The sequence below is a fragment of the Enoplosus armatus genome, chromosome 20 (genome assembly GCF_043641665.1).
Source record: "Enoplosus armatus isolate fEnoArm2 chromosome 20, fEnoArm2.hap1, whole genome shotgun sequence".
In the NCBI taxonomy this organism is placed as follows: Eukaryota; Metazoa; Chordata; class Actinopteri; order Centrarchiformes; family Enoplosidae; genus Enoplosus; species Enoplosus armatus.
In genome coordinates this window covers 6,617,862-6,631,021 of record NC_092199.1, presented here as the reverse complement: position 1 = coordinate 6,631,021, position 13,160 = coordinate 6,617,862, and the positions used below count along the sequence as shown (strand labels likewise).

Below are 13,160 nucleotides of genomic sequence, written 5' to 3'. Positions count from 1 at the left end.
GTCATGCCCTATGAAGATGTACTTGGATAAATGTCAGGTCTGCTCCGGCCCACAGTGGGAAGAACAGCGGAGCACCGAGAGCAGCTGTTTCGGTCACACTCGCATATCAAAAGGCTTCCAGCTTGGCTAGTGAGAGATGTGTCAGTTATAACAATATGAGGCCTGTGAAGTGAAAGTGAGTAAAGCTTCAGGGTTCACAAGCAGCACTCATTTTGGTGGCCTGGACTACAGGATGGCTGCTTTAATTGGATGCCTTGTTTTTAGTCATTTTCCGTCTTGTTCAGGAGTTTGTATCTATGCTGCTTGGTTTTTCCTGTGAGAATATTTAAGAGTGAGTGTGGTTACAGAGCTGAAGCTGGCACACCATGCAGTGTCTACAGAAAAGAAGCTTTCCATCCCAACCAGGAGAAAAGCAGAGCAGCTACTGGTGTTAAATTGTTCGGAAATATGACCCATGAAAGTCCCCTGAAGGCCCTTTGTTTCAGAATAGTTCAGAGCTGCAGAGTTTCCACACAAGCTTCACACTCTCAGGTCTTTTTATTCAAGTCCTGGGATTAGTGCACAATTTAAATATTCTACCATAAATGTTATTCATTCCTCCATAAAAACAAAGAGTCCCTAAAGAAGAAGTCTGGGGCACTGGGGACATTATCATGAATTTTGCAGTGGGACAAAAAAAAAAAAATCTTTTTTCAGATTTTCCCATTTAGGGTACCAAGTGCCTGTTTGCTATGGATAAATATTTGCTTCTTTTTCTCTCCCAGTATTAAAGCTCAGAATTTGCAATTACAGTGACATTATGTTATGTTTAGACTGGTAAGAACAACAATAGTCCTGCACAAAGGAAATGCATTGTGCTTTCTATACAGGTAGTATCAGGCATCAACCATCTGGTCTCAACACCTGAATTAAATATTTAGTTCTGTGATCTTTTTTTAATGTCACAATAAGATCTTTCAGGTCTTTGAGGTCACCGTATAGGGCTTTAGTTAGATTTAGTTTTTTCTCATTACAGTTATAGTGCACACTGCACTTTTAACTAAGCATAAGGAAAACTCTCACACACTTGTTCCCTCTGTTATTATGTTTTCCTGATCACATCCCTGAGGGTAGCTTCTATTTAGTGTCTTGCCCTAGAGCTGTTAGATGTCACTGACAGCGGGAAGCACAAGAAGAAATCTCTTTAGTATTTTCCTGGGGCAGTTTGCTCTTGTGCTGTCGTCTCCTGACGTTATCTTGGTCCCCTCCTCTCTTTGCCTTGAATGCCTCACCAGGCCTGTGGGTGACTCTGAAACTGCTTCCTGGAGACATCCATCAGATAAGGAAGGACTTCCCTCACCTGGTGGACCGATCAACAGCTGTGGCTCGCAAAATGGGCTTCCCTGAGATCATCATGCCAGGTTGAGTGTTTTTAAAAAGCTTTACCTTGGCTGGCTGGCTGGCTGTCTCTGAAAGTCTTCTTGTAAATATAATTGGCTGAACACATCCTTCATTCCAAAAGTGATTTAGATGTACTATTTCAGAAAATGTGAGTGAGGGAGAAAAGAACGTATCATACTTCATTAAAGTTTGATTCAGACATTAGTTATGTAATGGACTGAAGTCGGTCATATAGCATACAGTGGCAAATATCCACTTATCCGCCTAAAATGTAATGAGATATGCAGTAACAGTCATATATATATAAAAATTAATGGATGAAAGTAGAGCTCTACGAAGACTGTGAAAAGTGAGGATTTCCTCACATCTGACCTGTTTGTTTCTGTTTCTTAAAGGTGATGTACGAAATGATATCTACGTGACTCTGGTTCAGGGGGATTTTGACAAGGGGAGCAAGACCACGCCCAAAAATGTTGAGGTGACCATGTCTGTTTATGATGAGGACGGCAAGAAACTGGAGGTACGACTGAGGAATATTAACTTACTTCTTTGGTATTTTTCCTGGGTTCAGCTCATTCTCAGCATTCAGGACACAAGTGCTGGAGTCGATCGGTCTTTGGGACAGTCTGTGATTTAGCGGGCTTTCTTTAATCTCACACAGCTCAGCATGCTGCTTAACTGACCAGGACTCCTATAAAGCAGTGTGATACACAGGCCAGACTGTACGCCTTTGCCTCCTGTCAAAAATGACAGAATGCAAGATTGGTGCTTTGTGGTTGATTGACTAGCCTAAAATTTGGCTCAACACTGCAAGAATCAACCTTTATCATTGTCAGAGTCAGTTACACACCCAAGCATGCGGGCTGGCAATATGGGCAGCATAGTTTGAAAGTTGCAGGTGATGAGAGATGTGAAATTGACATTTCCCTTCTGGTATAATTACCTTTGCTAATGACGTTAGAAGGATAATTTTCTCTCCTGTCTGTTTGTTAGCAAGTCGTCTCAAAATGTTGTACATTTATCTGGATGAAATTTGCAGCCCTCGACACAGATGAGTTAATTATATTTTGGTGGTGGTCAGTAATTAACTATTTTAAGTTGTTCTTCATACCTGTTGTAGGCATTGAAAGGAAAGTTTGACATCCATGTTCTAGCGTAACACCATTAAGTGTATTGAATTTCAATAGAAAATCAAACCAGAAAGACACAAACAATCAAACATAAATCATTTGGTGGCTCCATGCAAGCTGGAGAATGTCTAATGGACTTTTGCTTCCGAGTGCTGTCGACTTTTTAATCATGTGCCAACCCATCAGTGTCCAGTGCCTTAATAAAGCTTTTGTTTCATCTAGTGTCTCTAGCCAGTGACCCCTTTCTCTGATGTTTAATTATTGTCACCCTGCTTGACTTCACTTGTTCTGCAGAGGCCATCAGTTAATGGGGCATATGAGAGCTTTAGAGCAGTTGGACATGAGGAGTATGTGGAAAGAACTGGGGCAGGAGGTGTGTGTCTATGGGAGTGTGTGCTCACGTGTCTGTGAATGTTCAGTTTTAATGTTGAAACAGTTTGCAGTGATCTTGAATTAGTTTTCATTATGTTAAGGTATATATATAATGATATGATATTTTGTTGCAAGGCTATTAAAATAAATCCTGCAGGTATTAATGCTATTACGTCCACATGGTATGCTTGTGTACTAGTGGGAACGGAGAGTTACAAGGGCTGATGATGGAGGAGTGATTGGAGATGACAGACCCCTGGTCATGGGGAGGCCTCCTGTAAACACTGAATCAGAATTGAGCGTTACTACCCTCAGCTTCCTCAATTATACACATTAGTCTTAGATTGAGAGGCATCGTCAGTGATTTGGCCCAGCAGGCAGAGGAAGTGTGCGGATCAGTTGTGATTATACTGTAAATGCAGTTCTGAAGTAGCAGAAAGCAAAAATTATCTTGACTTCTGCCGGATGGTACAGTATCTGAAAATGAAGACATTGCTTGGTTGTCTCATTGCTATACAAGTAGTCTAATTGTGAATATTTTTGGATGTTGGGATTGCAATATCATTTGTAATGCATCCTTTACATTTTTTTGTGTTTTTTTTCTGAAATTGCATTTATATTGTAGGCTCAGAATTAGAAACCATGTCTACTAGTCCATTTTAAGCATCTACCTGCAGCTACACTGTTTATTTTAGACATGGACATGTTGTGTATGAATAGGCTGTTTCACCTACAGTACAGCGAACAGGTTTGAGCCTAACACAAAAAGCTGAAAAAAGAACTAACATTCAGTGCACAACAGTTTTCGATATTCAGGGGTTAATGCGGCAGGTTCAGTGCCCCGCCCTACCCAGTCAGTGTCAGTGGAGCATTTAACTGTGTATATGTGGTGAAGGCTGTCAGAGGCTTTAGGCTGTAATAATTGGAGTCAGTGACAGCAGTCGACAGTGATCAAGTGACAGTGATCACATCTATGGGTGTCATGGCCATGTTGTCCTTGCAGTGCTGGAGCTCCCTTTGACATCCTGTCTTGCAACTTTTCTTAGAGCTGCTCAGTCTCATCTGTTCGGGTCTCCAGGGATCAGTGCTAATTGGTTAAAATCTCCCTCTTCCTTCCAGGATTTTAATTGGCTGAAAGGAAATTCTGTTCTGAGAAGAGACACTGCCCCTTACCGTCTGTTACTTTAATGTCTGAAGCCAATTTTTGATTATAGAAACTTTCTCTTTAATTCACCCTCACCTTAGATTGAACTACTACCTCAAAAGAAAAAAAAGTTTTGTTTTCATCAAGCCATTTATGTAATAGAATAAAGAAGCTTCCATACACAAGGCACTTGAGAATAGTAAAAATGTAATTGAAGCGAGTTTTGTAATAGGTTTACTTAGAAAGTTTTGTTTCTGTGGCTCTCTCTGGATGTTTCTGTCTCTGTCTCAGCCTTCTGATTCCCTCCATTTGATGTGTCCTTTGTCTTTCTGTCTCTGTGGTCTCTTTCTGCCTCTGGATTTAGTCATCCTTGCCCTGTTTCAAAGAGGATTTGTAATGTTGTGTAGTGAGAGACTGGACAGTGACCTCTCATCACCTTGACATATTAGCACACCCCCACAAACCCCTCTCACCTGCGGCTAGACCTTGGCCACTTTCCTCTCTTCCTTTCTCCAAAATCTGAAGCTGTCATGAATCCTGGCCATTTAGTGAAGGGGCAGAGTTGCTACAGCTAGCACCTGCCCCCCAGATCTGCTCAGCGTGGCTGGGGGAGACAGGGCCTGTTATTCCTCATAATTGTTGGTTGTCAGAAGCCATTAGTGTTGGAGTATTTTAGCAGCAGCGCACTAGCAGGCCAGGGAGTCAGCTGGAGTAGTGGGAGGAAAGAGGTAGGCTGGCTGAGCGCAGATTGATAGAAAACAAGGCATGTGTGCCATCCACTGTTACTCCATCATGCCAAATCGTGCCATATCCCCCAGGGGGGCGTGTAGTATTTTACATATGGACCCTGGCCTGTTGTAGAAACTCAGGGGACCCACTAGGAAGTCCAATTTACATGGCTGGATCCATCAGCACCAGCTGGTCCGCTTCCCTGCACCTGATTTCCCTCCACTTCCCTGCATGGGAGCTACGGCCCCTCCTTCTTAAATAATTAATTTCTAATTTATTTCTTATTTCCACAATGCTGTCATGAGATTGGCAGCCAACAGGCAGTTGCTCATGCATAAAGTGCATCCAGACTTTTAAAGGCCTTTCTTCTAGATTTAGGCTTTCTGCCCCAGGGACTACATTTTATGAAATAAGTGCTAGTCGATTTTCCACATGCTGTGAGTGTGCTAATGTTTTGACGGAGTGATAATAACATGATTTTGCTACTTTGAATGAACCTAGAGCTACAATAACCAGTCGTATTGTTTGATAACTTGATCTGTGTTTCCTCCTCTTCATCTAGAATGTGATCTTCCCCGGAGCTGGAGATGAGGGCATCAATGAGTACAAGTCTGTCATCTACTACCAAGTAAAGCAGCCACGCTGGTTTGAAACAATAAAGGTGTGTCTCTCTCCTTACCTCTACCTCCTTAATATTTATTTTTTGTTATCCTGAGTAATATTTTATTCATTGTTTCCCATCTTGACTGCAATACTGTCCTTTGATATAATTCTTCAATCCATTATTCATCACAACAAAAGTTTCCATCACCAGTCATTTGTACAAGCTTTGAAGAATAGAAAGACATTGATGAATATTAAACCATACAGTTGATTAAATGGTTAATGTGGTGGCAGCATGATACTGGACCACAAGTCCAGGACCACAGTGGTTTTGGTGGTCAGTGGTTTTGCATGTTTTATCTCACTTACCACGAATCACTTTACAATATGAGTGTGAGTGGGAGGTGCAATGACAGAAATAGTTAATTATAGGATGACATATCCAGCATCTGAATATTGATTTGATCATAATATAAATATATATGATTTGCCTCTTTAAAAATCGGACTTGCTCATTTTAAAAGAAAGGAATAATCCAGTTTTTTAAAAATTGTTTATTACTGATATTCAAGCAGCAAAGTTTGGATTAAGATATCTTGTGTCCACTTCCTGTTAGCATATGAATAAACACAGCTGTGACCAGTTTGTATAAACCCGTTAGGGTGGAGAAAAGATGCTCATTGCTTTCACTTTACATCACAACTAAACTGTTTGCAAACGATGCTGCTTTCCATTCTTTTCTGTACAGTATGAAAATTACAATTTGAGGCATATTCTGCTCCTGGTGCGTCCCTCAAAAATATCTGCTTTGTGAGTGTGTTCATGGGTGTAGGTGTCTCACACTCTTTCTGTCCCTTATCTCAGGTTGCTATTCCTATTGAAGACGTGAACCGGAGCCACTTGCGGTTCACCTTCCGCCACCGCTCATCACAGGACTGTGAGTACAAATGTCAGCGTCTGAATAATTTTTGTTTTGCCGATGACCAGCTGCACAATTGGCTGCTAATCTATCCACAGCAAAAATAATGGAAGATATCCAATCCAAGCAGATGTGTTGCACGGTGATAAATACTTTGAAGCTCACCCTTTGTCACATTAATCAGAGGCATTAGTCTGCCCCTGCACAAAGCAGCATCACGGAGTGGCTTGTCAGAGACTACAGCTGGGATGTGAAAAATGCCTGAGGGGACTCATTTGTTTATTGGGACCAGTGTCTAGCTGAATGTAGCCAGTGTTGTATGTCCTTCTGTTTTTTAACATCCTTTTTAATTTTGGAGGTGTAGAGGGCAGGGAAACCTGGTACTGGCCTTGCCATCCCATCTGCTTGCCACATGGCGAGGCCATCCCTCCAGCAGCAGGAGTGGTGCAGGGAAAATGATTTTGGAGGGGTAATGGGAGCCATGACAGGTGTATTTGTATAAAACAATCAATTCATATGGCACACAAGGCAAAGCAGAATTGGAGGATAACAGCGCGGGAAAGTATACCTTTTCCTGAGTAAAGTAATCTGCAGCTGCTGTCATCCTCCTGTTCCAAAATCCTTCAGCTCTGTTTGCTTCTCACCTGCATGCAGGTGGTTGACAGGAAATGGCCAGGTCTCAGAGCTCAGTGCTGGCTTATAATCCACTTGGAGAGCCTTCTTGTCATGCTTGGCACCTTGCTTCTGCAGCTAATGCTGTTACGAGGCATGCCTTTGAAACTCTGTGACTCGCTGTTATCTTGCTGTAACGGTTGCTTTAGAAACTGGCTCACCTCAAGTGACTGTGGGACTGCAGGGGCATGCTGATGCTGCCAAACTTTCACTTGTCACTGACAATTGACAATAGAGAGATATGTTGAAAAGGTGTAATGGCTTTCTTATATGGATTTGTGTATGGTGTGTGTCTGTGTATTTTCCGGTCAGTGAGTGTGTTTACAATAGTATCCCATCATAGAGACACCTGGTCATTCACATTCCTGTACACATGACTCTAACTCTATTCAAGTTTCTGATTGTCTGCATCTGTGCAGACATATCTCTTCTTGACTACTACTTCTAGACAGTTTTTGTTGTTTGTGCACTGACTAAGTAACCTCAGCAGTTGAGGATGAACCCACTTTGATGTCTGGCTGCCTGCAGACACTGTAGAAGCTATTGCATTTACCACTCCGGTGGATCTAGCTTCTCTATTCCATCACCAGTAATGGAAGACAAGAGTGCCAATTGATGCAATTTATCCTCCCTATCACCATGTGTCAGACTTAAACTTTCATCTCAATGTTTAAATGATTGTGGTCAAAACTGGAACAATAGTTAATGAACGTTTCTGAGACTAGGATGTTTACATGTGCAAACACATGACAGGGATACTCCAAACCTTGACCATGCCAAGGATACTAGTGTGCCTGTAAACACATTATTATTACCTATTCTGTAATCAGTTACTCTGTGATATTAATCATTTTAAGGCAGAATGCAGTTATCATTATATCATAAATATGTATTGTCTACATTCTACAAAATAGGGAAATACTTCACATGTAGAGAGGTTGAAGATTTTTTGAAGAATAGCAGAGTAGAGATAGTCTGTCAGAAGAAGTTCTTTCAGTTGTCTGCCTCTGCCGTCATCATCTTGTGTCCTTCCTGCTTCCTCCACTGCTCCTAGCTAGTGCTGAACTTTTAGTAGAAACACAGAGTGACAGAGCTGCTCATCAAGGCCACTTCTACAGCTCATGTGCTCAGTATCTCAGCCCCCTGGTTCAGAATCAGGCCAGCTTTAACACAGTGCATCAGACTACCACTCTAACATTGTCAGGCCTCATCAGACTGATGGCTGCTATCACAGATGCAACCGTGGCTGTAAGAGATCCCCGCCATCTTTTCGCTTCTGTTTCATCTGTCATTATACCGCTACCTGGTGAGTGGGGTAGAGGGTAGGCTGTAAAATGTGGCACAGTACACTCTACGTTAATCTGAAGTGACAGCCCACCTTAGAGGTGGAAGTCTGCAGAACTTCCACACAAACTTGACTTTGATTGGCTCCAAAAAAAGTAGCTCTGTCCTGAAAGTGACCTTTTTTGAGTTTTGAGCTCTCTGCTCTCCTTTGGAAGTCACTAATACATTTTTCTCAACTGGATGGCATGAGTATAGTGTTTTCCCTCCATTGGTTCCTCTCAATCCAGCCCAGCAATTATTCACCGGCGAGGCTGCAGGCAGCAAACCAATGAGGGGATTTATGCAGATAGAATGCGCAAGATACTTCGATGAATCATGTCTCCCTGCACGTAAATTTGAGCTTGTTGATCCACAATGATGATATATGTGGCCCCATCCAAACGCTTGGTTACAGGACAAAGTCATAACTCTCTTGCTTGTTTATGCAGTGCTTCCCCTCCACACCCCCAAACACAGTCACACACATGTGTGTGCACATACACACAAGCAATGAGCATCTCTTCTCCACCCTAGCAGGATTATACAAACTGGTCTCAGCTGCAAGTGTTTATTCATATGCTAACAGGAAGAGGACACACAAGATGTCTTCATCCATCATTTAAAAAAGTGAATTATGCCTTTCTTTTAAAATGAGCAAATATGTTTTTTATAAATCACATATATTTATATTATAATCAAATCAATATTCAGATGCTGGATGCATCAGCTTTTAATTAACCTTTAATTGACACCCATGTATAATTGCCCTTAATACAGTAGATGCCTCATTTAAGGAAAAAAAAACAAAAAAAACAACTCATGCCCAGATACAGTGACAGCATTAATGTAGACATCAGAAGGGAACAGTAGATCCTTGTGCCAACTCAGGAGCTGACTCAGGGCCTGTACTGCTGAGATTTACATTTGGGATTATCTGTTTTATTCGTTTGCTACCTTGTTAATGACTTGTTGTAAAGTCAGCCATGCAGCATGGGATGCAGTGGAGCCTGTCTCTAACAGCTCTCACGTTGTCGTTGTTGTTTTCCTGAAGATACACACTTTTCATATAAACACATACTATATATGTTTGTACATGAGATTTGGTCTATTTGTTTGCAAATATACACAAAAAGCAAAAGGAAATTAAATTATGTATGAACACAGTCAGTCTCTAATGTAAACAACAATGATCAACATCTCCTCCCATCTGGCTGTTTTCTGTCTCCCTCATGTGATTCTTTGCTTCCTCCCACAGCCAAAGACAAATCAGAGAAGATATTTGCCTTGTCCTTCGTGAAGTTGATGAGGTATGATGGGACGACTCTGAGGGATGGCGAGCATGATCTCATCGTGTACAAGGTAAATGTGAAATATCCCATAACACAGTTAGAAGTCAGTCTGTCGTGTTCTCGTATGTTTGTTACTGGCCCACGCTCCTCGTGTCATGACCACAACAGAGATGATTCTTGAGGTGAAAAATTGGCATGTCTTATTAGCAAGCTGCCATAATAATAGCTTCACTGCCTTCTATGGAGAATTGTGTAGTTGGTACGCATCAGCCCCCACAGTGAAATGAAATTACTTTCCAATTAAAACCCCTTGTATAATGATACCTTTGCGTTTTGGTGCCCATTTATGTTAATTAAAAAGTTAATTAACAAAAATTTCTCTTATGTTTTGCATTGCTGTTGTCAGTCAAAGTTGCTGTTTGGCAAAGAGTTTTGTTATTACTCTCACATGCAACAACTGGCTTAAAAACGGGTTCAGTGCTAGCATACAAAAGGAAAACGCATCTTGAAAAAAACATAGCACTTCATTACAACATAAACTGCAGATATGGATTTCAATTATTCTGCAAAAATGAATGAGCTCCTTTAACTACTTCAGTTAATTTATCAGCAATTTACAATTTATAACTGAGTCTTTCCTGGAAAACTAGGCAGAAGCAAAGAAGCTGGAGGACTCTTCTCTCTACCTGAACCTACCTGCTACAAAGCTGGAGCTGGAGGAGAAGGGCTACTCCTCCACCGGAAAAAGCACCCAGAACCTGGGCAACTGTACCATCAGCAAGGACTCCTTTCAGATCTCCACCCTGGTCTGCTCCACCAAGCTTACGCAGAATGGTAACAGCTTCTATGCTTCAATTAGTTGTTGTAACTTCTAGCAGAACTAATTCTAGCAGAACACAGGAAACTAAATTCCTCTTCAAGGCACTTCATATCGTTGCCCACCTTGTCGCAACCATTTATGTTGATAAATCAAAATTCTTTCACGTTACTTTTCACGGATGTAGTAGTGCATTTACACAGCCACCAGGATGAGACAGACTTTCGTTACCTGATTTGCTCTATGTTTTCTTTACATTGTTGTTTGCTAAACGTGAAACTGCTTCCTATTGGACCCCCAGGCTGTACAAGTAAAAAAGAAACGCAGGCGAACGTGTATACCGACGTCACCTTTGTGCATTTGCTTGTGAGCCCAGAGAAGCATAAACCATTCTCACATTCACTTGCAAAAAGAGCTCTCGCTAAAGAGAAATATATTTTTCAATATATTTTAGCCAAGTAGACCCTGGATTTTGAAACCAGCTTTGGACCGCAGTTTCTGACTTTCAAAGACAGATTATCCATGCACAGTAACCATACATCACTTAAAGTAGGACTCCGGGACCTTCACTCCTTTCACCTGGTCTTTACACGTGTCCACGTGTTGGACATTTGCCCTCACTCAAAGGTTTTCCTTCATCCTTTTATCCTTCTTGCCTGCTTTTTCTTCCTCAACTCCCTTCTATCAGTCAGTAGATTTCAGTCCATCTCTGCTGAGCGCACGACAGCTCTGCTCTGTCAATCTGGTGGACTATTGTTTTCATTTCCCAGGGTGCTGAGAAGATCTACACTTATTAAGCAAAGGAAATCCCCATCTCTGCCCTGTGGCTCATGGATTAAGGATTTTGGCCTCTTGTGTTCCCCCAGCCTTTATACATGTTTATAAATCCAAGCAGACATTACAGTAAACTCTTTTGGACGTGTTGGTATTTCCAGCCTGTGGTTGTCCCAGTGTGGACTGTGTGAAAAGCTTGTCTACTTGTCTCACTGTGTGTGAGTGGTCAAATGCTCCTAGCTCTGATTTCACAGTTACTCTAAACAGAGACATCCAGAGCGTCTGCTTTGCATTCCTCTGCGCCTGATGCTTTGTGCTTCTTTGTTTTTGTTGGTATGCAGGACTGAGTCACCATTTTAATTAGAGCCAAAATGAAGGCTTCCTCATTCGTCTCAGTGTTTTTTTGGCCACAGCCTGAAAGCGTGAGAGTGAAGAAGGGACAGATTCACTACAGGCTAACTTTGACTGGAATTGAAATTAATTCTTTTACTTGCCCAAAGCAACACCCAGTTTGAATAAGGAGTGCATCAAGCCCTTATGTTTTTATTCATGGTAACGCAAAGATAATTTTAAATAGTCAAGCAAGGGTGGAGTGAAAGGAAATGATTGGAGTGAACGGTTGAAGCAAATTGATGTTGTGTGTGGTCCAGCACTTTGCAGTCTTTTTGCAGTATCAGAACGCTCACAGAATAATCCTTGTCTATGCCTGCAGAAAGAAGCACTTTGGACCAGTTTTTACCTTCTTCAGGTGCTAAATATGAGACAGTCCCTTTGAAACTACACTTACAATAATAAAATAAGGCCAGAGGAGATCTGGTCTGGGAACATGGCGACATCGCTTTAAAGATCGCGCTACTTTGTAGCTTCACTAATGTGAATATGATGGACTCAGCATCTGAGGTTATAAACCTCAGATTATGTGACTTTAGTGTCTCCGCTCACATTACAGGTTGGGAGGAGTTGCAAAAGTTTTATGCCTCTTGCACTTCTGGAACCCTCTCTGAACCTTTTGGATGATTAAAAAAACACATGGTTGTTGATCTTGATGTGCTGACATTTTGGAAACACAGGATTTTCTCCTGACAGTTACTTTGAAGAAGAGCAACAGCTCTCTGTCTGCATTGATCTCTACCAGCCGCTTTACTAATGCGGAGGCCTTATGTGACCTTGTGGTAAATCTTTCCCGTCTAACAAAGACCTGTATGGGAGAAAAAGTAGATTTTTCAATTTTGCTCACCTAGATGTGGCCCTGATAACGTGCACAATGAAAGTCCATAAAGCCTCAGTAATGAGGTCACTGTGGACCCCAGAAAAATGTTGTGCTGCTGCTTACATTGTGTGAAAGAGGTGGGTGTTGCATGTTGTTACAGTAATGTTCCCTTTGAGAGTTATTAAGTTTAGTCTGCGGTATAAGTTGTCATTTAAATACAGTCGTGTGTGCCCTCCTACTCTGCTCAGTGGGTGGTGATGTCAGTGGATGAGCAGCCTCAATTATAGAAGCAGAACCCACCCACACTGATTACACTAGATAGATAAGTAATGTTAGTGGCCTTGTCTAAATTGTAGATGTACAGTATATAACATACAAGAAGAAATCAATCAAAACCATTCTCTCTATATATTTGTCCACCATGCTTTCCTGTCCATGCGTTCCCTTTTTCCCGGTGTGAGAGAGATGGGCAGCAGTGTGTGTCCTGGTGAGACGATTCAGTCCTATAGAGCAGCTCCACTGCTGATATTTACCTGGCACTTTGTGGTGGTAATTTGCAAGGCACCAATAGGTGCTCAGGGATCAGACTGCCTCGTCACTGCACACTGAGTTTGATTAAACAGAGAGGTTTGTGTGTGTGCGTGTGTGTGTGCGGGCCCCCCAGGATATGTCATCCCACGCCAAAGCTCTAGGAAAAGGTTTAAGTTCTTTTAATAAAGCAACGCAGAGCGAATCTATCTCTGGCTGTGCCAGAGTCTGCCTGCTTTATTAAAACCTAGAAGCTCTTTAAAACTCCCA

At 41.8% G+C, this 13,160-nt stretch overlaps 1 protein-coding gene across 2 annotated transcripts in view; it reads left to right on the top strand.

Annotated features, from left to right (window-relative positions):
• Positions 1 to 13,160, top strand: part of dock1 (dedicator of cytokinesis 1) — a 164,684-nt gene that overhangs the window by 28,570 nt on the left and 122,954 nt on the right. For both annotated transcript variants that reach the window (XM_070927703.1, XM_070927702.1), the window contains exons 13-18: positions 1,275 to 1,400; positions 1,776 to 1,900; positions 5,318 to 5,416; positions 6,223 to 6,295; positions 9,528 to 9,631; positions 10,212 to 10,395. In XM_070927703.1, coding sequence (XP_070783804.1) covers positions 1,275 to 1,400; positions 1,776 to 1,900; positions 5,318 to 5,416; positions 6,223 to 6,295; positions 9,528 to 9,631; positions 10,212 to 10,395 — 711 coding nt within the window. The remainder of the gene's footprint in view (positions 1 to 1,274; positions 1,401 to 1,775; positions 1,901 to 5,317; positions 5,417 to 6,222; positions 6,296 to 9,527; positions 9,632 to 10,211; positions 10,396 to 13,160) is intronic.